The sequence below is a fragment of the Anas platyrhynchos genome, chromosome 24, assembly GCF_047663525.1.
Source record: "Anas platyrhynchos isolate ZD024472 breed Pekin duck chromosome 24, IASCAAS_PekinDuck_T2T, whole genome shotgun sequence".
NCBI classification, from domain to species: domain Eukaryota; kingdom Metazoa; phylum Chordata; class Aves; order Anseriformes; family Anatidae; genus Anas; species Anas platyrhynchos.
Genome location: NC_092610.1, coordinates 4,129,927 through 4,157,057, shown reverse-complemented (window position 1 = coordinate 4,157,057; position 27,131 = coordinate 4,129,927). Strand labels below are relative to the sequence as shown.

Sequence of the window (27,131 nt, the reverse complement as noted above, 5' to 3'; positions counted from 1 at the left end):
CCTGCACCAGCTTTGTGCCGTCGCGCCCAGCAATGGGGGGGCCTGGCGGCCCCAGCAGCACATGGGGGGGACCTGGGGGACCGCAGCCCCTCCGGACCCCCTGCACACCCCCTCGCTGGGGACAGGGGACGGGCAGGGACAGCGTGGGCACCCCGTGGGGATGCGTCGGGGATGCATCGGATTCGGAGGGGGCGGCGATGTAGGGGGGGGACGCGTGGGCCCCCGGCGGCCCCGCTCTTGGCAGAGCTGGGAGCGGGGTGGCGGGGGTCCGGGCGGCCGGATCCTGCAGTATACTGCAGCAAATGCCCTGCAATCTGCATCCGAATGAGTCCCACCTTCCTTCCCCCGCAACGTGCTGCCCTGGGCTACAGCTAATCTATTGTGCGCTGGGCTGCAGCCAGCGCGAGCTGCAATACAGTAAATCCTTCTGCAGTATCCTGCAAGGGGACCGAGCCCAGCCGCAGCCGCTGCCTCCTCCCAGACAAAGCCTGGGGCCCGCGGGGGGCCGGGGCGCAGCCGCTGCTGCCCCAGATGGGGACGGGGACGGGGACACGCGAGGGCCGTGGGCGCCCGCGGCGGCTTCGTGCTGGCCGAGGTGGGAGGACGCGGCCCCGAGCGGGCTGCGAAGTTCCCCAGGGACTTTTCGAGGGACTTTTGGCGATGCTGAGCCCCCAGTTCCACCCTCCCCAAATCCCTGCGGCTGGGGTTCACGCCACGAGCCGTCCTCTGTCCCTGCCACCGCCGTGGTGCGCCCTGGTGCCGTGCAGGGGGCCGCGTTCCCACCCCGTGCGTGGCGCAGCTCCCCTCGTGCCTCAGTTTCCCCCTGCCTGCTGAGCTCCCTGTCCCCATCCTGCCCGTGGGCTCCAGCACACGTGAGCACCGCTGCCCTGTGCCGGGGGGTTCGCTCGGATCTCGTTCTTATCGCCGTTCTCTCTGTTATTATTGTTATTATTGGGATGCTGGGGGGGCTCTGCGGCTCCGCCGGACCCGTCTTTGGAGAGCGAGGCATCCTTCAAAGGGAAGGAGCTCTGTCACCGCCCCACAGCAGCTGCGTTCTCCTCAATTAGAAGAGGTAATGAAGCAATTTATGGGCATCTACAAAGTGATGTGTGAGTGACAGGCTGTGTACGATGCGCGCCGGGGCTCTGCCGGCAAGTTGTGTTCTTCCAATTTTAATGGCAAGCTCCCCGGCGAGGGTGGGGGAAGCGCACGGCGCCGTGGAGGTGGGTGCAGGATGAGGCACCCAGCGGGGTACCAGGGGGGTACGGGGCGAGCTGGGTGCCCCCATCGCCATCCCGGGGGACCTCGGCCCCATGGGATGTGCGGGGTCCCTGTCACTATAATGGGGTGGGGTGGGAGCAGGGTTTGGGGCCAGCACAGGGCACCCGGCTCCCCGGGGAGCACCCGCTGCACCTTGCAGTTTCCACCCGTGCCTGGGAGAGGCATCGCCCTGCTGCCTGCCTCAGTTTCCCCGTGAGCACACGTGCCCCCTGCTCTGCTCGCACCACCCCACCTTGCTGGCACTCTTGATTTTTTGGGGCCAAACCACGAGAATTAGGGGGTCTCATGAACAGCAGCACGAAAGCGTTGGTTGCATTTCAGGGCCACCTGCTGTGCCCAGGACCAGCACAATGCGCCCCCCACGCACAGGGATTTAGTGGGGGGTGAGCCTGGGGAGCCGCTGACAGCCTCCAGGATGGGGGGGCCACACTGCTGACCCGGCTGTATGGGGGGGCTGGGGGTCCCCGTGCGCTGAGCACCCATGGGTGCCACCTGGGTGCTTGCAGCACGTGGCTGGGAGGGCGCAGGAGGAGCTGGGCGCTGCACCCCCGGCTGGGGGTGGGCGTGCGGGTGGGCACGGGGAGGGGTGTGGGGGCACAGCTGAGTGTGTGTGCACCTGGGTGTCCATATACCTGCGTGTCCGTGTACCTACGTGTGTGTGTACCTCCGTCTGTGTGTACCTCCGTGTCCGTGTACCTGCACGTCCCAGTAGCTCCGTGTCCGTGCACCTCCGTGCACCCAGCTCCGTGCACGTGCACCCTCGCAGACCAACGCGTGCACCTGTACCCATGCACACTTGTGCACCTGCCCCCGTGCCCGTCCCGCGTGTGCACCTGCATGTGCACACCCCTGTGCTTGCACACCCGTCCCCGTGCCCAAGCGCAGCAGCTCCGTGCACGCCCGTGCCCGGTGCTCCCCGCGCCACGCTGGCAGCGGCCCCGGCGGCTCCCACCCCAGCTCGGCCCCCGCCGGCCCCGCACCGCGCCGCATCTCCCAGGAAACAGGAGCTGCAGCCAGGAGTTTCCGCTCAACTCCGATAAAAAAAAAAAAATAGAAAAAAAAAAGAAAAACAACAAAAAAAAAAACACCCTGACACCAGCCCGGCTGTAAATCCTGCCCGGCCCTTTCTGCCTTTCTTGTCTAGCCAGTTTCTAAAATTGGCCGGGGGAGGCAACTGGCGACTCCCCCCTGCCCGGACCCCCTCGGCCCCGCGGGGGCTGCTCCCCACCTGGCCCCGGGGCCGGCACCGAAGGGGTGCAGCGGCGATGCCGCGGGCTCAGCCGGCGCACCTGGCCCGGCACAGGGCCCCCGCCGCCCCCGGCCTCCCCCCGCTGCCCTTCCCCACGGCAGGGACCCACGGTGCCGTGGGGGCTATGGGACACGGGTGGGCGAGGGTGGCTCGGGAGCCCGTGGGGCACGTTGCCGGTGCCCCCCCTGGCCCCTTGGCGCCCTCCCCGGGCAGCCCCCCAGCCCCAGCGCCGGGGGAGCATCGGCTGTGCCGAGCGAGACCTCGGCACGGGCACGCATCCATCTGGCGCCTTCCAAATGTTACTGGCCTCGCAGCATCCCGGCCCCGCTTGGCGTTAACCCGCAGCGCACCGCGGCCTCGCAGCTGGCTCGGGGCTGGGGGGGAGCCGAGCTACGACCCCCCCGGTGGTCCTCAGCGGGGCGTCGGGGGCTGAGGAGCCACCTCAGGGTGCGTGCGAGGGGGTGGCATGGGGCTGGGGGACGGAGCCCGCTCCGTGCCAGGGCGGCCGCGGGTGTTACATGACCCGGCGTGGCCGGGCGCTGGGCAGGGACGCACCGGAGCTGTGACTCATGCTGTGGCTATAAGAGGGAGCGTGGGGAGAAAAGGGGGGGGGCCGTGGCCGTCTGCGCAGCCTCAGGCCTGCCTGCACGCGGGGGGGGGCCGGGGGCACGCAGGGCAAAGCACCCCACGACGGCACCGGGGACGGCACCCGCGGGGGGGACCCGCGCGCCAAATCCCGGCACCCCCAAATTTCCCCCTTGGCACCCGGCTGCGCGCCCCAAAAGGGCCGGCTGTCGGGGCGTCCCCGCGGTCCCCAGCGGGGAGGGGGCCGAGGAGGGGGCCAGGCCGGCTGCTCGCCTCCTGCGCCGGCTCAGCGGGGCGGGGGAACAAAGCTGGCACCGAGGGAAGCAGCTAAATTTAGCCCGTTTCCCTGCTAGCTCTGAACTGCGGCTCTCGGCTCCAGCCGGCCGAGGTGCCACCGTCTCTGCAGTCCATCTGTCGAGCGCTTTGGCGGCCCCACCTCCCCCCCCCCCTCCCCGGCACAGCCCTACAGCCCCCCCCCCGTGCGCCTGGCGAGGGGACCGAGACCCCTCCGGGGACAGGGGCTGGGGGGCAGAGGGTTGGTGCGAGGGGGCTGCGCCCATGATGGCCAATGGCACGGGGTTGGGGGGAGCTGGGCATCGAGGGGAGCATGTGGGGGGGTCCTGACCCCCCCAAAAAAAGCAAGGGGAGCATGCCCGGGGGGGCTGTGGGCCCCCAGGCCTGTACAGGGGATAATGGTGATTGCAGGGGGGTGGAGGCGGCAGGGGAGGGGGTCGTGGCTGGGGGCTGTGCTGCCTCCCCAGCTCCGCGTGGCCCCCCCCCCGGCAGCGTGGGATGCGGCAGCGGTGCCCGCAGGGGGGCTGCGTCCCCAGCTGGGTTTTGGGGTGGTTTCGGCAGGGAGCTTCCCACAGTGCCTTGCTGCAGCGGGGTGTGGTTGGGGGGGTGCCAAAACCTGCAGGTACCCGGCGCCGCCAGCCCCTCGGTCCCACAGCTCCCCCCCCCCCAGTGCCACGCCGGGTGCCAGAGCACCCTGGGGTGCCTCGGGGAGGTGTCAGCAGCTCTCCCTGCGGACCACATTTCCTTAGGGCCGTTTGCCCCCCGCAGCACCCAAACCCTTCCCGGCGGTGCCGTCTCCCTCCCAAAGCACCGCGGGGGTCCGGCAGCTCCCTGGGTGGGGAGGGGACCCCAAAACCCCTCTGCTCTGGTGACCTGCGGCCCCGTGATGGGAAGGGGAGGCCGAGCAGCTCGGCTGGACCCCGTTCCCTGGGATGAAACGCAGGCACCATCTGCTCCCTCTCCTAATTACCACCGCGGCGCAGAGGGCGAGGCAGCGGGGGGAAGCGGCGACGGAGGGGATCGAACAGCCCCGGGAGCGGGCGATGGCCAAAGGCAGGGAGGGTCAGGGCTGTTCGTGAGCCCCCACACCCCCCAGCACCCGCCTGCGGCCACCCCCGGCCCCCCCAGTCCCAAGCCACCACCACCACGCACCGGTGGCACCGCGGCGGTGGCCGGGGACACCCCACGGGGGTGAGGGGGGCGCAGGGAGGAAGAGGAGGGAGCAGGAGCCGCGTGCTTTGGGGCAGGGGTCGCGATGCTGAGGCCGGGGGGGTGGCGGTGGGGGTGAAACGGGGGGGTCTGCCCGCCCGCCTGACCCCCCGCACGGCGCAGGGAGGAGGTGGCCGGGGGGGGGGCTGGACGGAGAACACGGAAACCCTCGGAAAGCGCCTGCCAGGAAGCTGTCACTGGAGGGGATTTTCCATTGGTGTCAGCAGGCGCAGGACGGGCTCGGTGGGGATTTGCAGGGCGGGGGGGGGGCCGGGTGCGTGTGAGCGAGCGAGAGGGGGGCGAAAGCGTGCAAGGGGGGGGCGGCAGCAGGCAGGGGGGAGCCCCCACAGTGCCCCCAAATGCGCTTGTGCAAGGGGGCAGAGTCGCCACCATGCCCTGGGGGTGCACATGAGTGTGCAAGGGAGGGGTGGTGCCCCCAGGAGCGTGCAAGGGGTGTGCGTGCACGAGTGGGGCACCCCCCTGATGCCACAATTTGGGGGGGGGGGCACCTCCACGGTGCCCCAGCTGTGCGCGTGTGCAAGGGAGGTGCGAGCACACGCACCGGGGACGGACGTGGCAAGCCCGTGCCCGCAGCACCCGCATGATGGGGGCGCCCAAAACGGGGGATTTGGGGCCCTCACAACCCACCCCCGGTGCCCAGGGGGCCGGGCAGGCAGCGGGGTGATTGTGGGGGACCCCCCTGCACCCCACGCCAGCCCCGCGGGCATCTCGGCACGGGGTGGGGGGTGCGGGGCTGGCGTGTCCCCATCTGTGTGGCGGCTGCGTCCCCGCCGCCTGGCTGTCTCCCGGTGGCATCTCCGGCCCCACCCTGACGTCTGGGTGGCCTCGGAGCCGGGCACCAAACCACGGCCGTGTCTTGCGGGGCCGGCCCTCCGCCGCAAGCTGCCGCGACGCCGGTGCCAAGCGAACCCTTCCGGGGAGGGGGCCGGGTGCCAGTGGCCCCAGGGAAAAGGGGGGGAAGGAGGTGGGGGGAAGGACGCAGCCCCCCGTGCCCTCGCCGTGGCACCTCTCCCGCCCCGCGGCACCGGGTGGCCGTGCCACCCAAGCGGGAGCCCCCCCGGGAAGCCAGCCGGGGCCGGGGGAGGTGGGGGGGGGGAGGCCGTGCCGCCTGCTTCCAGCCTGCGCCGAGCCTGAAACCGTTAAACTAATTAAAGATTTGCAGCAGCAGGATTAAGCCCGGGCAGGGGAGGTGGCGAGCCCAGGTAGTCGATTAGTTCACCAGGCGAGGATATTGGATTTCTGCGAGGCGAGTCAGCAGTCTTCGGGGGCTGTTATCTTTGCGAGGCTCCAGGGGTCAGGAGGTGGGATGCAGAGGTGGCTGCAATTCCTCCCCCCCCCCTCCTCCCCGCCGCCCGCCTCGCCCGCCGCAGCGCCCGGCCTCGCCGCCTCTCCCCCGCCCGCCTCTCCCATCCATCTCTCCCTCTTGCTCGCTCCCTCCATCCCTCCTCTCTTGTGTGGTCTCGGCTGGTGTTTTGTAACCAGCAAGGAAAAAAAAAAAAAAAAAAGAAGGGAAAAAAAAAAAAAAAAAAAAGAAGGAAAACGGCCCTACCCCTGGCTAGCAACCCAGGAATGGCGAAGTCCAGAGCGCCTAATGCGAAACATGTGGCAGCTGCCTGGGGCTGAGCAGAGGAGGTGAAAGTGAGCGCGGCGGCGCGGCGAGCATCCCGGCGCGCCCGGCTCCCTCGCCCCCAAATGGTGGCGGGGGGCCCGTGGGTGCTGCCCGGCCCCTCGGCTGGGTGGGGGGCGCAGGTGGTCCCGGACAGAGGGCGGGAGGAGCGTTGGCAGCACGCGGGGAGCGTCGCCCACCTTGGCACCGGCCGCGTGGCCCCGCTGAGCCGAGGGCAGGAGCCCGGCACCGGGCAGGGTTTGGTAAGAGCCGGCGGCACCGCGCACGGCTGGGGGGGCGCGCACCCATGGGTGCACACAGCAGGGTGCCACGCACAGCAGCAGGGAGCCCCGGGCATCCTGCTGTGCGAGGATTTGCGAGCTCGGAGGCGGCTCCGTGCGCCCAGGGTGCATGCGAGGGGCACCCCACGGCCCCTCGGGGGCAGCCGGGGCGCAGAGGAGGGGACGCGGCCGTGCCCCGTCCTCCCTGGCGAGCCGTGCGCAGCGTGTGCGGCAGGGAGCGGGTCCCAGCGGCTGTTCTGGAAAGCCTCCTGTTTGCTTCCTTCCTGCCTGACTCCCCTCCAACAGCTCTCAGCTCCGGGCACATTAGCAGATTCATCAGAGACTCGACCGGTCTTTCTAGCACATATTTTCCTGCTCCACATTGCCCTTGGTGTAACTCTACACCGTGCAGGCAACACAGCCGCGTTTCTCCGCTGGGCTGCGGGAGAGGTGCCTGCGCCTCCGTGCCAGCGCTGCGCCCAAAGGATCGCGGGGAGACGGGGAGGGGGCTGAGGACGGCCTGACAGGTTTGAATTCTCCTTCCCTGCCTTGTTGATAAGTTGTCACGCTAATCCAGACACCGGGAACAGCCTGGATCACGCCGAGCGGGTGCGTGTGGCTGGGTGTGTGTGTGTGTGTGTGTGCTGGGGGAGGGAAAGAACAGGCAGAGATTCACACGCGGCTGGGGGGGAAAATGCAGCCAGACGCAGGCACAGCCGGACCTCGCTGGGCTGGGGGGGGCTCCGCCGTGCTCCCCCCGTGCCAGCGTGCACGGGCACACAGCCCCCAGGCGTGCTGGCATCACGCGGGCACCACCGCAGCAGGCAGCACGGATCCACGCACACACGCGTGTGCACACACGTGCACATGCATGGGAAACGTCGCACCCCAGGAGGACAAACCCGAGGCTCGGGGGGAGCAAAGGGGCTCCCAGCCCCAAAACGCACCCCCGTGTGTCCCTGGGCACCCAGAAATGCGCCCAATCCATGTCCCCAAACGTCCCCGGGGGGTTGCAAGCGTCGTGGTGCAGCCGGCGAGGCGTCAAACACGGGGGGCGCGGCACGCCCGGCCCCATAGCGGTGCTGGGCGGGGGGCTGGGGCTGTTTTGGGGAGGGGGGGGGACACCGGGCTGATGCAGCGGGGGTCTCTGTGCTTGCTCGAGCAGATGGGAGCTCGGTCGCCTGCCAGCCCGGCGCACTGGAGAACGGTGCCAGCCCGCCAGCCGAGTGGTTCCCGCGCGCCCAGGGCTCCGGCCTCCGCCAGCCCAGCAGCGACGGCGACGGCCCTGACCGCAGCTTCAAAGTGAACCTGCACTGCAAGCACCCGCGGCCCAGGTACCCCGGGGGGGCCCTCGCCCCGGGACGGGGAGCAGAGGGTGCACCGGGGGTGGGGGCGGGCGGCAAAGCTGGCTGCTTCTCTGCCTTGGCGCTGGGGGGAGGCTGCGGAGCATCCCTGGGGGCTCCACGGCTTGGCAGGCGGCTTGGCTTAGCGGGGTGGGGGCAAAGAGGGGTGCGGGGTGCTGGGAGGGGGCTGTGCCGTGGGTGTCAGCCCCGTGATGGGTGCTGGGTGCCCCTTCCCAGCCTTGGGTGCCAACGCCACGCGTCCCCGTGCGCACCCCGGGGCTGTCCCCGCAGTGCCACCCATTCGCAGCGAAGGGAAACTGAGGCAGGGGGCGATGCGGGGGCCCTGGGGCTGCTGCCACGGGGTGGTGTCACCGCGGGTGCTGCCCCGCTGCAGTGCCCTGGGGGTGGCAGCTGAGCAGGGGGTGTCCCTGGGGGGGTCAGGGAAGGAAACAGGGCTGGGCACAGGGCAGGGGTTGGGGGCCAGGGGGGTGGCACACAGACGGTGCCCGGCCGGGCTGGCCAAGAGGCTGAGGTCGCTTCCTGAGGCCACCAACTGCCCACGAGCAGTGGCCACGGGTGGGCTGGGAGGCGGGGTGACACCCCCCGGATTTTGGGGGCACCCCAGTGCCTCAGCCCCCTCGTGCCACCCCGGAGCCGTGGCTCGGTGCGTCCCCATCCCGTGCCACGTCCCCAACACCGGGATACCAGGGGGGGCACCACCGAGGTCCCCCAGCTGCGTGCCCGCTGCTGCCCCGGGAAGCCCCCCCACGCGTGCCCGTGGGCTTGGGGGCACCCCCACGAGCCGGACCCCCACCCCATGTGCCAGGCACGGGCAGGGGGGCGCACAGCAGCCCTCCCCTCCCACCCACCCCCGAACAAAGAACTTTGCTCCTCGCCCCCCCCGGCCCCTGTCCATCCCGTTGCCGTCCCCCAGCCGAGCCGGGCCGTGCCGGGCCGGGCCGGGGGGGGCGCACGGCGGGGCCGGGGCGGGGACCGGGGTGTCCGGGAGCGGGGCGGGCGGCTCGGCGGGCGGGCAGCGCGGCTCGCCGGGGACACCTAGCGGCAACGCGGCCGCAGGGCCCCCACCGCGCCCGCTCCCCCCGGCCCGGCACCCCCGGGGCACACCGCGAGGGGACGAGGATGGAGCCCCCGGGGTGGGGGGGAGGGTGGAGGGGAGACGGCCTGGTGTGGGGAGGGGGTGGTGGGGATGGGGTGGGAGGTCCGGGGTGGGGTGGGAAGGGAGGGGGGGTTTGGGGGTGTTAACCCGAGCATCCCTGGACCCGCGTCCCCTCCGGCTCCGTGGAGGGGCTGGTCAACCTGTCCCCTCTGTCCCCAGATCGGAGGCAGCCTCCCCCTGCCCCGCTCGCAGCCCCGACGCCAGGGTGATGGGCACAGGCTGCCCTCTCGGCTGCGCCGGCTCGGGAGCACCCCAGGGAGGACCAGCCCCTGGTATGTCCCTTGCAGGGACTGGCGCTGCGAACCCTGGGGCACGGGGGGGGTAACCCGGGGACCCCCTGGCTCGGGGCTAACCCTCCGCCCCGCTTCCTTTGCAGAGAGCTCACAAAGTGCAACAGCAGGAGCAGCAGCAGAGCCGAGGGTAAGTCAGCGCTGCGCCGGGCGAGGGAGGAGGCGATGGGGTCAGTGGGGGAGCAGGGGGGCCAAATGCGGGCACCCCCAGCGGGGAGGGAGCGGGCGCAGCCGGTGGCGCCCTGGGGGGTCCTCACTGTCCCCTCTCTGCCCCGTCCAGGTCCCTGTCTCACCATCCCCGACCCCCATGTCAGCAACTGCTCGGCCAAGCGGCACGCGGGGGAGGAGGAGTTCAGGATGCGCGTGAAGCCCCCGGGCCCAGTGGTAACGACCAGCGTTGTGCGCGGCTCGCCCGACTACGTCCGAGAGCCCAAATTCTACCCGCCGGGGCACCCGGCGCAGCGGCCCCCGGCCTGCCCGGCGGAGAAGGCTTTATCCTGCAGCGTGCTGAGCTTCCCTGAGGGCTCGTGCCCCGCGCTCGGCCGGGAGCACCAGGCAGGCTCGCTGCTGCACGGCGACCCGGCCGACCGGTGCCAGAGCGTGCACGGCGGCACCAAGGCGGCCGAGGACTTGCTGGGCTGCGCCGGCGAGCCCCGGATCCTGGGGGGCAGCGCGGAGGAGGCAGCCGCCCGCGACCGGGCGCCCAAGACCTTCCCCAACGCGACGCTGGCCTCGGGCCGCTGCAACGTCGACAGCATCGTCGCCCTGCTCCGGAGCAAGTGCGGCAACGGGCACATCAACCTCCACCCCGTGGTGCAGCTCATCGACATCATGAAGGACCTCAACCGCCTCTCCGAGGACCTCAAGAGCAGCGGGGTGCACCTGGACTGCGGCAGCCTCCGCGGCGGCGGCGGCGGTGGCCACGAGGACGGCCGCCTCCTGCCCGCCGACCGCGACCTCCAGTACAGCTTCTTCTCCTCGCCCTCCCTGGCCAACAGCATCCGCAGCCCTGAGGAGCGCGGGGTGCTCTGCAAAGCCGAGCCGCCGCGGCACCCCCGGCCCCCGGCCCGCGACGGGGAGGCTGAGGGCGGGGGGGGGAGCGCCCCGCAGCCTCCTCCAGCCTCCAAAGCGCCCGCGGAGGAAGCCGGTTGCTCGCAGCCCGACGCCGGCGACTACTCGGACCTGGCCGAGGCGGACATCCTGAACGAACTGGCCTCCCTGGCGTGCCCGGGGACGCAGCTGCTGGAGTCGCAGTCGATGGAGGCGCAGCCCCAGTTGCTCCCGGCCCAAGAGCTGGACTCCCAGTCCCGGCTGCTGGATTCCCAGTCGCTGGAGTCGCAGCCCCAGCTGCTCGATTCGCAGAGCTTGGAGCCGCTGCCGGAGTCGCTGGAGCTGCAGAACCTGGAGCCGCTGGGGCTGCAGTCGCTGGAGCCGCTCTCCGAGTCGCTGGAGCTGCAATCGCTGGAGCCGCTCTCCGAATCGCTGGAGCTGCAGTCGCTGGAGCCGTTGGCGGAGCCGCTGGGGCTGCAGACGCTGGAGCCACTGCCCGGAGCCCTGGAGCCGCAGCTCCTGGAGGCGCGGGCCCCGCTGCTGGCCACCGAGCCCTCGCTGCTGGAGGCGCAGCCGCTGGGGCCCGTGCCGGAGCTGCTGGAGGCGCAGGCGGGCACCGGGGACCCGCTGCGGCCCCACGGCCTGCAGCCCCGCCTGGGGGGGTGTCCCCTGAGCAGCGTGGTGAAACGCGGCCCCTGCGGGGGCCGGGGGGCCGGGAGGTGCGGCGAGGACCACCGCAAGTACGCGCTGCGCCGGACTGACAAGCCAAAGATGCTGTGCCGCAGGAGGAGGGCAGGGCGAGGGCGCCGGGCGGACGTCGCCCCCGAGAGCCGCGTCCTGCCCCTCGCCCTGCCCGCCGAGGTGCCCCCGGGGCCCGAGGAGCCCAGCACCACCCCACTGCTGACCCCCCCGCCACCCCCCGAAGCCCTGGACTCCGACGAGGTGCCCAAGGCCCCCGCGGCGGGGAAGAAGAGCAAGTGCCGCGGGGTGCGGAAGATGGTGGTGAAGATGGCCAAGATCCCCGTGTCGCTGGGGAGGAGGAACAAAACCACCTACAAGGTGTCCTCGCTCAGCAGCAACCTGAACCTGGAGGGCAAGGAGCTGGCGGCCAGCAGCTCCATGGAGCCCACGCCGCTGCTCAAGATGAAGAACAACGGGCGCAATGTGGTGGTGGTCTTCCCCCCCGGCGAGATGCCCATCATCCTGAAGCGCAAGCGGGGCAGGCCCCCCAAGAACCTGCTGCTGGGCCAGGCCAAACCCAAGGAGCCCGCCCCGGAGGTGAAGAAGAGGAGGAGGAGGAAGCAGAAGCTGGCCTCGCCCCAGCCCTCCTACATTGCCGACACCAACGACAGCAAGGCCGACTACTCGGACGTGCTGGCCAAGCTGGCGTTCCTCAACAGGCAGAGCCAGTGCTCGGGGCGCTGCTCGCCGCCCCGCTGCTGGACACCCAGCGAGCCCGAGTCCATCCACCAGGCCCCCGACACGCAGAGCATCTCCCACTTCTTGCACCGCGTGCAGGGCTTCCGCCGGCGCGGCGGTAAGGCGGGCGGCTTTGGCGGGCGCGGTGGTGGGCACGCCGCCCGTGCCTCCCGCTGCTCCTTCAGCGACTTCTTCGAGGGCATCGGCAAGAAGAAGAAGGCCCCCGCCGCCGTGCACGCCGACCCCGTGCACCCGCGCAAGAGGGGCCGGCCGGAGCCTGACCCCGTGGGCAAGCCCAAGCGCAAGCGGCGGACCCGCAAGAACGGGGTGCTCTTCCCCGAGCAAAACCCCGGGCAGAGCTTCAGCGACAGTGCCTCCGAGTGGGCCGGGGAGAAGGGCAGCCCCTGGGCCCCCCACCACGGCCACGCCGCCGGCCAGCCCAGCCGCAACTGCAGCTACCAGGGGGCTGAGGCCAGGCCCTTCCACACCGCGGCGCTGGAGTCGGGCTCCTCCGGCCGGGCCGGCTTCTACGCCGGCAGCGCGGCGTCCTCGCAGGCCGAGGTCAGCCAGGAGCGGCACAGCCTCTTCACGGGGTATTTCCGCTCCTTGCTGGACTCGGACGACTCCTCCGACCTGCTGGACTTCGCCCTCTCAGCCTCGCGCTCCGAGTCCCGCAAATCGGCGGCCGCCTACACGGCTCCCCCCAACGCCCTGGCGGGTCAACGGGGGGGCCTGGCCGCCTACCCGGCCCGGGGGGGCAAAGTGGCGGCGGCAGCAGCGGCCCCCGGCGCCGAGGCCGCTTTCCACGCGGCCATGCAGGGCCGCCAGGCCTTCCCTCCCGGCCGCCCCGCCGCCGGTTACGGGGTGGCACAAGGAGCCTCGGAGTGCCGCGGCGCCGAGGCCTTCCCCAAGTTGGTGCCACCCTCGGCCGTGTCGCGGTCGCCCACGGCGCACCCGGCGGCCAGCGGCACCCCCGGCTACCCCCAGTACGGCGGCTACAGCGCGGGGCAGAGCGTGGCGCCCGCCAGCGTCTTCCCCCCGGGGAAGCAGTACCCGTCGGCGCAGGACTGCCCCAGCAGCAAGGACTGCAGCTTCGCCTACGGCAGCGGCAGCAGCCTCCCGTCCTCCCCCAGCAGCGCCCACAGCGCCGGCTACGCGCAGCAGACGGCCGGCCCCAGCCTGCCGCTGGGCAAAGCTTCCTTCTTCAACAGCGCCGAGGGCGGCCAGTTCTCCAGCGCCGCCCACACCCCGCTGCGCTGCGACAGCCGGGCCAGCACCGTCTCGCCCGGAGGCTACATGGTGCCCAAAGGCTCGGCCTCCTTCCAGCCCTCGCCCGAGAACTGCCGGCAGTTCCCCAGCGCGTCCCAGTGGGCTTTCCGGCAGGGCTACGGCGGCTTGGACTGGAGCTCGGAGGCTTTCAGCCAGCTCTACAACCCGGGCTTCGAGTGCCACCTCAACGAGCCCAACGTCATCCTGGACATCTCCAACTACACCCCGCAGAAGGCCAAGCAGCAGACGGTCTCCGAGACCTTCTCCGAATCCTCCTCCGACAGCACCCAGTTCAACCAGCCGGCCGGCTACCGGCGCGCCAACAGCGAGGCCTCGTCCAGCGAGGGCCAGTCCAGCCTCTCCAGCCTGGAGAAGCTCATGATGGACTGGAACGAGGCCTCCTCGGCCCCCGGCTACAACTGGAACCAGAGCGTCCTCTTCCAGAGCAACTCCAAGCCCGGCCGGGGCCGGCGGAAGAAGGTGGACATGTTCGACACGTCCCACCTGAACTTCTCCTCCTCGTCCTCCTCCTCCTCCGTCTACCCCTCCAAGAGGAGCACGGGGCCGCGGCAGCCCCGGGGCTCCCGAGGGGCCTGCGCCTCCAAGAAGGAGCGGGGAACGGGCAAGGCCAAGTTCCCCACCAAGTCGCAGCCGGTGAACCCCCTCTTCCAAGAGAGCACGGACCTGGGCTTGGACTACTACAGCGGGGACAGCAGCATGTCCCCCCTGCCCTCCCAGTCCCGGGGCTTCGGGGTGGGCGAGCGGGACCCCTGCGACTACGCCGGGCCTTACTCCATGAACCCCTCCACCCCCTCGGACGGGACGTTCGTGCAGGGCTTTCAGAGCGACTCCCCCGGCTTGGGGCAGCCGGATTTGGAGAGCAAGCACTTCCCCGCCCTCCCTCACCAGCTGGCGGCCCCCGGCCAGCAGACTGTTTTCGAGGCCGGGCTGCAGAAAGCCTTCTCGCCCAACTGCTCGCCCACCCTGGCCTTCAAGGAGGACCTGCGGGCGGGCGACCTGCGCAAGCTGCCGGCCTGCGACTCGCTCAAACACAGCATGCAGGGGGGGGGGGCCCTGCCGCACGCCCCGCACATGGCCTGCCGCGACCTCCCCATGCCTCAGCCACACTACGACTCCCCCAGCTGCAAAAATCCCCCCTACTGGTACTCGCCCAACGCCAGCACCCGCAGCCCCTCCTCGTACGACGGCAAGGCGGGGGCCGGCATGCTGGTGGACTTCATGGGCAGGACGGACCCCTCGTGTCTCAACCCCCACCTGAGCAGCCCGAGCGGCGCCCACCCCCCCAAGGGCGAGAAGGAGCCCTTGGAGATGGCCCGGGCTCACCACCGAGGCCCCTACGCTTGCCCCCTGATCAATGACTTGAATATCTCCCCCGTACCGAGAGACTCAATGCTGCAGCTGCAGGACAACTACAGGTACCCCCCCAGTTTTGCACCCCAAGGGCACCCCGTCATGGCCCCCGCCCAGAAGAGCGGGTTTTTGGGGCCGATGGTAGAGCAACAGCACCCCGAGGACACTTTTACGGTCACCTCATTGTAGTGTCTGCTGACGTGCCAACCGGACAACGAGGTTTTGTTACAGGGTAGGTGCGGGACCCCCCCCCACTCACCTCGGGGCAGGGGGTCCGTGGGGTGCTGAGATATTGGGGTGTGGGGAGGGGTGGGGCACGGGGCGCCCGGGCCCTTCTCACCCCCCCGTCCCGCTGTTGTGTTTCTCTTGCAGAGGTAATTTAGCCAGCACTTTTTTTCTGGAACACTTTTCAAGTTCTGTATTTAACTGGGATTGGAACCGTTTGTTTGTTTTCTAAAAAAAAAAAAAAAAAAATAAGAAAAAAAAAAGAAAAGAAAAGAAAAAAAGGGAAAAAAAAGAAAAAAAATGAAAAAAAAAAAAATAAGTGAAGCGAAAGAGAAAAAAAATAACGGAAGAAGAGAAAAGGAAGAGAGAGACCCCCCCCTCCCCCAGTTTTTTTCCCCCCTTCATACTAAAACCCGCTCCGTCTGAGAACGCCCCGGCTCTGCTTTCCGGACTGCCGCCCCCCACCTCCCGCCCCGCAGCAGGACAATCGGACGGACAGACGGACGGACGGCCAGCCGGACGGACGGACGGACAGCACCGGCCCCCGCCGAGCCCAGGGCAGAGAGGCGGCCACGAGACCTGTGGGGTCAGCGGCCCCGAGCCCCCTCCCCGGTGCCGCGGGGACCCTCGGCCGCCCTCGGAGGGTCTGGTTTGTGGTTTTTGGTTTGTTTTTTTTTTTTTTGCTTTTTTTTGTTTTTCTTTCTTTTTTTTTTTTTTCTGTTTTCCTCCCCGTTTGCTCGCTTGCTGGGGGTGTTTTTCTCGCCGGATGACGCCGATGGGTGTTCGGGAGAGCTGGCCGCACGCAGACTTTTTGGCAGCTTCGCCGTGGGGCTCGGAGACGCAGACGGTGCCCAGTAAGTGCCACGTGCGCCCCCCCCCCCCCCGCTGCTGCTGCCTCTCCCCGTGGCACCCTTCGGGGCTGCGAGCACCCATGGGTGCTGCCGGTGGTGTCCCGTGGCCGAGCACCAACCCGGAGACCTCGGCTGCCCCCGGGGTCTGCGGGTGGATGGGGCGCGGGGTGCTCGGTGCCGGTCCCCTGGGTGCGGGGTGATGGAGGGGGGGACCCCTGGGTATGTGGGTGCTGGGTGACTGGGACCCCAGATCCTGGCTTTATTGGTGCTAAATGGGGGATTTTTGGGACCCCAGAGCCCTGGGTAGGTGGGTGCCTGATGGGGGGTCAGAGGGACCCCAAATTCCTGGGTATGTGGGTGACAAGTGGGTGTGTGGGACCCCAAACCCTTGGGCAGGTGGGTGCCAAATGGGAGATTTTTGGGACCCCGGAGCCCTGGGCAGGTGGGTGCCAGACCCCTTGGCATGGGGGTGATCAATGGGGGGATTTCGAGACCCCAAACCCTTGGGCTTTTGGGTGCCAGATGGGAGATTTGTGGGACCCCAAACCCCTGGGCAGGTGGGTGCCAGATTTGGGGTGTGGGAGACCCCAGACCCTTGGGCATGTGGGTGCCAGATTTGGGGCATGCAGGACCCCAGTCCCCTTGGTATGGGGGTCCCAGATGGGGATGTGTGGGGGACCCCAGACCCCTGGGCAGGTGGGTGCCAGACTCCTTGGCATGGGGGTGCCAGATTTGGGGCATGCAGATCCCCAAACCCTTTGGCCTGGGGGGGGCTGGATATGGGTTTATGGGACCCCAGACCCTTGGGCATGTGGGTGCCAGATTTGGGGCACGCAGGACCCCAGACCCCTTGGTATGGGGGTCCCAGATGGGGATGTGTGGGGGACCCCAGACCCCTGGGCAGGTGGGTGCCAGATTTGGGTTGTGGGGGACCCCAGCCCCCTGCGCCACACAGGCAGCACCCATTCGGCCACGGATCCATCCCTCCTCCATGAAACCAGGCTGGGGGGGCCGGGGGGGCGTCCGGATGCTCACCCCTGTCCCCTCTCCCCCCAGGCAGCCCAGCCAGCGGAGCCCCCGCGCCCTCGGCCCCCCGAGCCCACCCGACGGCCCCGGCCACCGGAGCAGAGAGGAGAGGAGGAGAGGAGAGGAGGGGGCCGCCGCCGGTGCCCCCCGGCCCCGCCGCCCCGCTTCGTCGTCCCCCCCCCCGGCCCCCGCCCCGGCCGTGGCGCCGGCGCCGCGCTCTCCTCCCGCCAGAAGCAGAGGGACTCTTTGGATTTATTATTATTATTTTTTTTTTTAATTTTTTTTTTTATTATTATTATTTTATTAAGTTTCGTTTTCTGCACAAAAACCAGCAATTGTAAATACTTTTGAAGAAAAGGAGAAAATACAAAAAAAAAAAATGTTTAAGGAAAAAAAAAAATTTAAAAAAGACGAAAACTCACAAAAAAAAAAATAAAAAATAAATAAATAAAGGAGAGCCACACACCTGGGAGAGAATCAAAAAGTTGACGGAGAATAAAAAAAAAATAATAAAATAAAAACTGAAGCGCAAGAGAGGCGGATATGCAGGAGAGAAGAGCAAAAACCCACCAGTATGCACTGAGAAAATTTATTTACAGATCGATCGACAAAAAAAAAAAAAAAAAAAAAAAAAAAAAAAAAGTAACAATAACCTATTTATTGTATATAATGTTTTATTATAAATCGTGTCTTGTATATTGCATTCTGTACATCTGCTGTGGTTTTGTGGTGTGCAACTTCCGCATGGGTTCCTTGGGTTTCCGTTGCCTTTTTTTAATGACGATGATTTTGAGTTTTATTTTTATTATTATTAATAAGGACGACGCGTTTTTGGTTTGTTTTTTTTTTTTTCCTCTCTTTTTTTTTTTGGCAGTACACACCCAAAGATCCGAATTTGTATAAAAAAACGAAAAAAAAGGAGTTAAAAAAAAAGGAGTTAAAAAAAAAATGAGTTAAAAAAAAAGAGTTTAAAAAAAAAAAGTTAAAAAATGAGTTAAAAAAAAAAAAAAAAGATTTAAAAAAAAAAAAAGAAAAGAAATCAATAACACACCCTCTTTGTGGGGAGGGGGAGCCGGGGGGGGGCACGGGGGGGCCGCTCTCCTTCCCGCGGTGACGAGCTCAGGGTGTGCGTGTGCGCGTGGGTGCCGGGGGGGGTCGGCTCCTATTTTCTCCCCAACCCTTTCCCTGTGTCCCCCCCCCTTCATTTTGCCCCTTCCCCTTCATTTTGCTTCCCCCCCTTCATTTTCCTTCCCCCCCCCCAAACCCAGGGTTTGGCAACTTCTGTACAGCTTTGTGGATTGTGCAAAAAAAGAAAAAAAAAACATAAAAAAAAATTGACCGACCCCTCCCCAAAAATGAAAACCGGTGCAAAAAAAAAGGGCAAAATGCCCCCAAAAAAATAAAAAGGGGGGGGGGATTTAAAATAAAATAAAATAAAATAACCTGGTCAAAATAGCAGCCCCCCCTCCCTCCTCGTGTCGCCCCCCCCTCAAGCTGACCCGCGCAGTGCTTGTGCTGACCCGGCCGGAGATGCCGTGGCCCCCCCCCCATCCGGAGAGCCCCCCCCGGCCCCCGCTCTTGCCCTGAACTGGTCTTTTTGTGTATTTAGGAAGGAATTTTTCATAGGCACTTTTTTTATATTAAAAGAAACCTATATATTGAGCCGTGCCGCTGCGTCCTTGCTTCTCTCGGGGGGGGCGGCACGGCCTCGCTGCGCCAAGGGGGGGGGAGAAAAAGGGGAGTTTGACCCCCCCCCCCAAGGTTGGGGGGCTCAGCCCCAGCACGGCTACAAGGGGGGGGACGGCAGCGAGCAGGATGAGGCCCCGCGGTGGGATCCCTCCATGGGGTCCCCCAGTGGCACCAGTGGGCACCCGCTACTGGGAACGATGGGTGCCAACCCCCCCCCCCCCCCATCCTCCCCATGCCCCCACCCATCAGCACCCATGGGTGCCACCCCCGGTGGGTGACGGAGGAGGCAGCGGCTTGGGGCTGCGGACAGGTTGAGGGCCAAAAGGGCTAAAAAATGATTAAAAAATTTAAAAAAATTAATTAAGAAAAAAAAAAAACCTTCCAGGAATGGGCAGCTCAGCCCTGCAGCATCCTTATTTTTTATTTTTTTTTTGGGGGGGGGGGATTTGAGGGATTTGAGGGGGGGGGGCAGCAGCTACCTGTGGGTGGGAGAGGTGAGCAATCCCGGCGGGGTCACGGCTGCTGCAGAGCAGTGCGCTGGGGGGGGGGGGGTCGAGGGGGGGGGATAAAAAAAAAAAAAGGAAGAGGTTGCTATGGAGAGCAACACACGGCGCATACTGATGGCTGGGGGTGCGGGGGGAGCGGGGCTGCCAGCACCACGCCACCGGGCTCCAGCATGGCTGTGTGGGCGAGGGAGGGGGTAAAAGGGGGGGGCAAGGTGTTTTGGGGAGCCCTGACCCCCTCCTCGCCACGCTGGGGGCTCGGCATCATCCACGCCCCCCCCCACCCAGCTCCAGGGCTGCGGTGCGTGGCTGGGTGGTACCAAGTGAGCGTGGTGCCGTGCAGCCCCCCCCCAAAAAAAAAAAATAATAGGATAAAATTGTTCTGGGGTTGGGAGGTGTCCCAGGGGGTGCATGGGGGTCTCCGCACCCCTTTATAGGGCCGGGGTGCTGGGAGGGAGAGGAGAGGGGGGTGCCAGCCCCGGCCCCCCCCCGGTGCAGGTGGTTTGGGGTGTGGAGGAGGCTGCGTTTCCACGGGGCAGGGGTCAAAGTGGGGGGGCACACGGCTCCCCTGCGGTCCCCCCCAGCACCCTGGGTGCCCCCCGGGGTCCTTGGGGTAAAGCTGGGGGCGAGGGGAGGGTGGAGGGGAGGGGGCAGGGGGGGGGCTCTGCTGGTGCCTGCGATGCTGCAGCGTCCCCATCCCCATCCCCAGGGACCCCCCACGCTCACTGCCTGTGGGGTGCACCCCTGGTGTCCCCATCGGGGTCCCTCCCCACCCCCCCAAAGGCTCATTCCCTTGGGGACATCAGTGGGGGGCACCCAGCCTTGGCACCCCCCACCCCACAGCACCGGGAGGCTGCTGGTGGGGCAGGGACGGGGGCTGCAGCCCCCCCAAACCCACAGACCTTGCGCACGCAGCACCCATGGGAGAGGGACACCCCCTCCAGGACACCCCAAAACTGTGCTCGCCCCCCCCCTCCAGACCTCCCTGCCTCCAACGGGGCTCCGTGGGGAAACTGAGGCAGGCAAGGGGGGGCCGTGCCATGGGTGCCCTGCACCCTGCACCCACCCGGTGGGGGCTGCACCCATGGGACCAGGGCTTTGGTGGGCACCAAACGCTTCTGCAGCGACCCCAAACCAACACCTTGCCCTCCCCGTGAGCCGTTTTCCCACCATTTCGCCAATTTTTGGCACGGAATGGGGATGGGGGGGGGGTCGTGGCACCGCTAACGAGCGAGTTGCGCCCACCTTCCCCGTGCTAACGAGGGCCAGACCCGAAGTAGTGGGGGCTGAACCGGGAAATGAATCCCCCCCGGTGGCATCACCCATCTGCGCCGTGCCCCGACCTCGTTCCCGGGGCGCAGCGTGGGTTTTATTTTATTATTTATTTTATTTTATATATATATTTTTTTTTAATAAATGCGATGAAATCCAGCGGGCGGGCTCTGCGGCTCAGGAGCCTGGCGATGGGGCCGATCACCGAGGGTTTTATCAGCACGGCCCAGCGGCTCTGCCACCGTGCCAGGCTCTTGGCTGGGTCTCGCCAGCAGAGGCTGCTTTGGGGGGGGGGGGAAAAAAAAGGACAAAACGCCTTCGAAATTTGGAGGGGAAACGCTCGCTTCGCCCTTTCTTCATTTGCGCATCGAAGTTTGGGGGGAGCCGCTTGCAGGGGGTGCAGCGCCAGGATTTAGGAGCTTTTCCCCCAAAAAAATCAGCAGCCCTGGGTGCTGTGCGCGGTGCTGAGCGAGGCACCGAGGCGCTGCGGGGGGGGGGGGGCAGGCGGAGGAAAGCCCCGGCTGTGCCTGGTGGGGGCCACCGGGGCCATTTTTTAATTAAGCAGCCCAAACGGCGCAGCCCTGCTCGCTCGGAGGCGGCTCGCTGCCATTTCGGCTTCTCCCATTCCCTCGGAAACAAAGCAGGAATTTGCCTCCCCTCCCTGCCCTCCCCTCCCACCTCCCAGCGTGGGGACAGAGCCCGGGGAGGGGGGGGGGACACAACGAGGCCGTGGAAATGCCCCCGTTCCAAGGGGATCCAGGAGCAGGGATGGGGACGGGGCTGCGCACCCGGCACGGGGCAGCACGCGGGACCCCCGTACCCACGCTGATGGGGGGGGACCCTCTGTGCGCCCCCCCGGTGCCAGCTGAACCCCGACACCGGGCTTTCCATCGCCACCAGGACATCGGCCCCGGTGCCAGGCGTGCCCCCGCAGGTCACCTTCGCTCTGCTTCGCCCCAGCAGCGATTTTGGGGCCGTGGCAGGGCCCAGCCTTGGCACCGCGCGGGGCCGGGGGCCGGCGGCGCTGTCTGGAGCTGCCCAGGAGATTTGGACACCCCCCCCCCCGCCAACACCCCCCAACCCTTCTCCTTCAAATTAATGGCTGTGCCGCGAAGAAAATTGAAGCCATTATTCTTAGCTCGCATCCTTTATACCCACGAACTTCAACCACTTGACATGCTAATCACAAGCTAACGAGGAAGGGAGGCGATTTCCCACGTCAGACCCGCAATCCAGTGCATCTGGCAGCCCCTGCCCGCCGCCAGCGCCCCTCCGAAGCCCCCCCCCCAGCTGCTGGCAGCCCCTCTGGCCGAGCTGTCCTCGTCCCCTGCTCCGGGACAGCCCCGGGACAGCTTTGGGAAGGGGGCTGCGGGCAGGGGATGGTGGCGGTGGCGGTGTCCCCGGGACGTCCCCAACGCGGGGAGGGCCCCCTGCGCAGCAGCGGGGGCGGCGCGGAGCCCAGCTGCAGCACCAGACCACCCCTGCTTTTCCCAGAGGAAGGGCCAGGCCCTCGCAAGCTATTTCCCCAACCCCCCCGCCGGGTTCCCCGTCCCCCCCCCTCTTTTTTCTCCTTCCGTTCCTCCGGCAGCAGCTCGGGCCCCCCAGCACCCAGCGGGATGGCGAACCCGCTTCTGCCCGAGCCCAGCGCCCGCAGCCCCGTTTCGGGGTCCCGCTGAGCCCTGGCGCGCTCGCTGCGCCCACCCAGCCCAAGCCCAGCCCGTCCCCAGCCACCCCGGCTGGATTCGGCCCAGCCGCCGGCCGGGCAGAAAGCTCTGGAGTCCATTAACATTCCCCCGAGCCATCTAATCCCCTCTCTGCCCTGGCTCTGGCTTTTACTTTGTTTTAATCAAGCCCAGCCTGGCGCCTTTTAAATAACCGGGGCGGACGGCACCCTGCTCTGCGCCAACCCACGGGTGCTGCTGGCTGCGGGGCCACCGCTGCCACGGCTCCCAGTGCGTGCCCGTGTCCCCTGGTGCATGCCCGTGTCCCCCAGTGTGTGCCAGGGTCCCCCAGTGCGTGCCCATTTACCCTGGTGCATGCCCATGTATCCCAGTGAGTTCCCATGTCCCCAGCATGTGCCAGTGTCCCCAGCGTGTGCCATTGTTCCCAGTATGTGCCCGTGTCCCCCAGTGCACGCCCATGTGCCCCAGCGTGTGCCCATGTCCCCAGTGCACTCTCACGGCTCCCACGTGTGCCAATGTCCCTCGGCATGTGCCAGTGTCCCCCAGTGTGTGCCCATGTCCCCGGAATATGCCCATGCCCCCTGGTGCATGCTCTCGCCTCCCAGTGTGTACCAGTGCCTCCAGTGTGTGCCCATGGCCCCATTGTATGCTGATGGTCCCCAGTATGTGCCACTGTCTCCAGTGTGTGCCCATGTCCCCCACGTGTGCTCATGTCCCCCAGTGTGTGTCAGTGTCCCCACTGCGTGCCCATGGCCCTCATTTGTGCCCCCAGCCCCCAGCACGTGCCCATGTCCCCCACATGCCCATAATCCACGTGTGCCTGTAGCCCCCACCCAGCATGTGCCTGTGTCCCCCAGCATGTGCCCATAGCCCCCACCCTGTGTGTGCCCACGTCCCCAGTTTGTCCCCATAGCCCCCCTCCCAGCATGTGCCCGTGTCCCCAGTGTGCACCAGTGTCCCCAGCACGTGCTGGTGCTGGAGCTGCCCCCAGCCCAGGGGGGGGGGCTGCGGGTGGCCGCAGCAGGCGGGGGCAGAGCGCTCGCAGAGGTCTCCACTCTCCGGTAATTTTAAAAGCCGTTTTGGAGCCGGAGGAGCTGAGATCAGCAGAGCAGGGGCCAGGAAAGTGAGGGAATAAAAGCGAGGGCTGTTGCGGGCTGTTAGCAAGATCTGCTGCCTGGCGGGGCTGCCGGAGCCAGGGGGGGCTGGCATGGGGCGGGGGGCTGTGCGCCCACCCGTTATGGGGATGGGGTTTGGCAGCTGGGGTCCTTCCCTGGCACCCAGTGACTGGGGGGGACAAAACAGGGGGGCTCCACGCCACTGCTCCTAAATCTTGCACAAAGGGGCCCCATTGGGGGCGAGAGGGGATCACCCAGTGCCAGCGCTCTGTTGGGGCACAGCCAGGGGGGGCTCGGGCTCCATGGGGTGGGGGCACTCAGGGCATGTCCCTGACCCCTGGGGAACAGGGGGGTGCATGGGGATGGCACCCCCAAGGTGTTCAGGCTGCAGGAGGGGTTCTGCAAGGAACACAGGAGGCCTTTTAGGCTAGGTGGGGCTATGGGGTGGGGAGGGGGCAGCTGCGCCCTATAAAGGCTGAGGGAGCCCTGCTGGGGGCTGGAGCTGCTTGGTTGTGGTGGGGACCTTGGCTGTGCCCTGCAGGAGGAACCAGGTCAGGATCGCGTCCCCTGGGGCTGGCGATGGGTCAGGGTCTGGTTTGGGGGTGCTGGGGTGGGAACCTGGGGGCACCGTGGGGGTTTTTTTTGGGGGGTGCGGTGCCGGCCCCGCTGTTTGTTTTTCCGAGGGCCCAAATGGTGCGGGTTATCAGCGGCGGCAGAAGCGCCGCGCTTCCTGTCTCGGTGTGCACGCCGGCTCCTCGGGGAGGGATTAAGGGGATTATATTATTATTTGTTATCACTGAGGGGGGAGAAAAAAAAAAAAAAAGAAGAAGAAACCTCCATTGCTGGGAACTCTGCCTAATCGGGGCAGAGATTAGCTCCTTCCCCAGGCCTCCACCCGGCTGGGCTGTGGCCACAGACAGCTCCCACGGGCACCGGGACCACGGTGACCCTGCCCGGGATGGGGGTCCGGGGGGGACCACCCTGCAGCAGCCCTGTGGCTTTGTCATCCCTCCCGGCAGGGTGACACAGGGCCACCAGGTCCCCGGGGAGCCGCTTTGCCCGCAGCCACGTGGGGGAGAGGATTTGGGAGGCAGTGGTCACCGTGGGGAGCAGCGCCGTGTCCCTGGGCACGGTGCCACCGTGTCCCTAGGCACCAGCAGCGCAGGGCGAGCCAGGGAGAAACGTTCCCAGCAGCGTGGGCAGGGGGGTTCTGCCTTCCCAAATGCCGAACCCATGGAAAACGGCCAGCTTGGGGTGCCCAGGATGCGCACCCAACCCTGGTCCCCTTCGTCTCACGGAGGGTGCAGGGGGAGGAACGCAGCCCCAGGGGGAGGCGAGGCTCCTGGCCGGGCGCATGGCTGGGTGCCGCAGGCTGGGACGTGCCTCCCGCCCTTCCTCGCCCCATATCGGCCATCCTCTTCCTTGCCCTGAGCCCTGCGGTGAGCGATGCCCCGCTGCCAGCTCAGCCCTGCCCGCCTCTGACTCACGGGGAGCCGCCCCGGCGGGGTGCAGGGCGGGCAGGGTGCTGCCACGTGCCATGGGCGTCCCCATCTCACGGTCCCCTTGATGCGTCCCAGCCCATCCTCATCCTCCTGGGGACGAAGGCTGGGTTGTGCCACGGTGTTTTGGGGACACGAGGGAGCCTGCGGGGCAGCGAGGGCTGTGGATGGGGGCCAGGAGGGGGACGATGCCGCAGCCGAGCTGTGCGCCCAGCTTTGTGTGGTGCCGTGCCCCAGCCCATCCTCCCCTCCGTGCGCCACCCCCTGCCCAGCCCCAGCCCCGTAGGGCTGCGGGCATCCTTTTGGGGAGGCAGAAACCCCCCCAGCCCTCAGGGCACGGGGCACCCCAGGGCAGCACTGCGACCGGGAGCGCTCTGTGCGCTGGCGCAGAGGTCTCAGGAGATGGGGCTGCCTTTTCCTTCCTCTCCACAGCTCTTCCTGCCGGGCCGGGAGTCCCCCAAGGCCAGCCTTGCTCATTATATTGCAGCTCACCTATTCCTGCCCAGCACAAACAAGCGCACATCGCTAGTTATTTATTTTCCCCTTTTTCCAACCCCATCACCACCACCACCACCGGTTTTGAGCAACCGGAGGCCGATCCGGGTTCAAACGTGGGGTGCAGGCGTGGGGCAGCCCCTCTCCAATTTCACCTTGGCCGTGGCGGGGCTGCAGCCAGCGACACGGCGGCAGAAAGGCTGTCATTAGAGCTGCCTCCGCGCACCCTTCCGCTGATGGACCACGCTATTTTCTTTAGTCTTTTATTTACACTTTATTGCTCTTGTTTTTGCACCGGCAAGCGCTGCTGGAGTGCACAGAAATCCTTCAGATCTCGGCTGGCAGCAGAGCTCTGCCTAATCATAGTCATTATCTGGAAGCAGGTAATGGGCATCTTTCCCATGTTAATTTGAAAACAGAACCGGCGAGAGCAGGACGCCGGGGACGGAGCAGGCACCCGGGGGGTGCGCGGCCACCCCGCTCACCCCGAGGTTTGGGGAGAGGGCGCGGGGGACGCAAACACGCCGGGCACGGCCACCGCCCGGGCTTTGCACGAAATAAATCCTCCTCGGGAAGGGATTTGGGCACCGCAGCCGGTTCCTGGCTGGCATCCCGCAGCCGGAGCCCGTTGGTGCTGCCGCAGCAATAAAATCGCCAGGTCTTGTTTTCGCGGCGAGGAGGATGCTGGCTCGCCCTCCTCCCGCGCCGCCGTCAGAACTTGCCCCCGGATCGGCCCAGCCTGGCTCGGTCCTTCGTTAACAAGGACTCGTCCCTTTTATCCTCGGCTGCGGGAGGGGACGGGGATGGAGGGGAGCGGGGAGGATGTCTCCCGTGGGCGAGCCTCCCCCTCGCCGGGGCCGGGAGGGGAAGGCTGGGTGGCGTTGGAGTTTCGTTTGCTGAGATACCATTAACGAGTGAGCAAAGGTTGCGGAGTCTCCATGGAGACAAGACAGCAAGCGAGACGAGCGGGTGTGCAGCCGAGGTTAGAGCTGATTAGTAAATGTCAGCGGCGCGGCAACTGCCCGCCGCCGAGCTGGCCCGGGGCCCCGGTGGGCAGCGGGCACCCCATGCGTCCTGGGCACCATGGGCACCCCAAGTGTCCCATGTGTCCTGCACGCCACGGGTACCCAAAGCATCCTGGGCACCAGGGTTGTCCTTTGTGTCCTGGGGACCATGGGCACCCCGTGTGCTCTGGGCTCTAGGGGCACCCCGTGTGTCCTGGGGACCAGGGACACCCCACATGTCCTGGGCACCATGGGCACCCTGTGCATCCCATGTGCCCTGCACCCCAGGAGCACCTCATGTACCCCGTGTACCCTGCGCACTGCGGGCACCTGCTGCGTCCTGCGTGCTCTGTGCACCCTGTGCCCCCTGAGCCCTTCATGCCCCCCCTACACCAAGTGCCCCCCACGCATCCCCCAGGCCCTAGGAACCCTGCACACTTCCTCGTGTGCCCCGTGCGCCCTGGGCACCCCATGCACCCCGTGTGCCCCACGCACCCCGGCTTGCCACCAATACCAGCAGGGAGGTGACTTTTATAGGAACCAGGGATTTGGGATGCTGCTGGGTGCCCGTTCCCGGAGCATCCTCGCAGCTCTGTTGCTGCCAGCCCTGGCGGCCTTCCCACAGGGAGCGGGGCTGCAGCTGGAGCCGCTCTCCCTGCGCGCCAGCCGCCGTGCCGCGCTCCTCGGCCATTTTGTGAGGCACGGGGGGCAGCGGGGGGGCAGAGCTGCCGGAGGCAAGGACAGGGAAGGGGGCAGCCGGCCAGGGACAGGCACCCGAGGCTCCCCGGCACAGCCTGGGGGGGACTCGAGAGCCGCTTGGCCACCGTCCCCCAGCACCTCCGGGCAAGGACGCGGTCACGGCCTCGTGCGGGGCTGGGGTGGCAGTGATTTTTGTCCCTCCCGTTGAGGATTTCTGCTTGTCCCCATCCTCGGGGTGTGGAGAGGAAGGCTGAGACTGGACCTGCCGGATTTTAGCAGGGAGCAGAGCCCAGGCTGAGGGGTGGGAGGGAGCTGGAGGGGGCAGCAGCGCGGGGCAGGACCCCGCTAGGGTTAGGGGGGCTCGGATGCAGCCGGAGCCCACCCGGGGGAGAGGCAGGAGCAGCCTGCGCAGCATTTCCCTCCAACAAAAAGCACCTGGCAGGCGAGAGCAGCCCTCTCACCGAGAAACAAGTGTCAGGGGGGTGCCGCGGGGAGGGGGGGGCCGGATCCCGCAATTTAGCAGGTATTATTCGGCAGCTATAAACAGAGCCTCTCGCACAGGCAGGGGAAGAGATAAAGGTTGCGGCGCAGCTACAGATTAGGTGGTTCCCTTGAGGCTGTGACAC

General features: G+C 66.9%; 1 protein-coding gene across 10 annotated transcripts in view; it reads left to right on the top strand.

The window, feature by feature from the left end:
• The window catches only part of AHDC1 (AT-hook DNA binding motif containing 1), a 50,842-nt gene extending 33,689 nt beyond the window's left edge, over positions 1 to 17,153 (top strand). For 6 of the 10 annotated variants that reach the window (XM_038167196.2, XM_038167189.2, XM_072027538.1 and 3 more), the window contains 5 exons: positions 7,692 to 7,860; positions 9,423 to 9,466; positions 9,617 to 14,677; positions 14,818 to 15,524; positions 16,578 to 17,153. In XM_038167196.2, the coding sequence (XP_038023124.2) occupies positions 9,694 to 14,634 (4,941 nt within the window). In that variant the 5' untranslated portion in view covers positions 7,692 to 7,860; positions 9,423 to 9,466; positions 9,617 to 9,693 and the 3' untranslated portion in view covers positions 14,635 to 14,677; positions 14,818 to 15,524; positions 16,578 to 17,153. Of the gene's footprint in view, positions 1 to 6,279; positions 6,509 to 6,789; positions 7,136 to 7,691; positions 7,861 to 9,205; positions 9,319 to 9,422; positions 9,467 to 9,616; positions 14,678 to 14,817; positions 15,525 to 16,577 lie in introns of those variants that run through there. The other 4 variants (XM_072027540.1, XM_038167195.2, XM_038167193.2 and 1 more) reach the window with 4 other exon arrangements.
• The last annotated feature ends 9,978 nt before the right edge of the window (positions 17,154 to 27,131 follow it).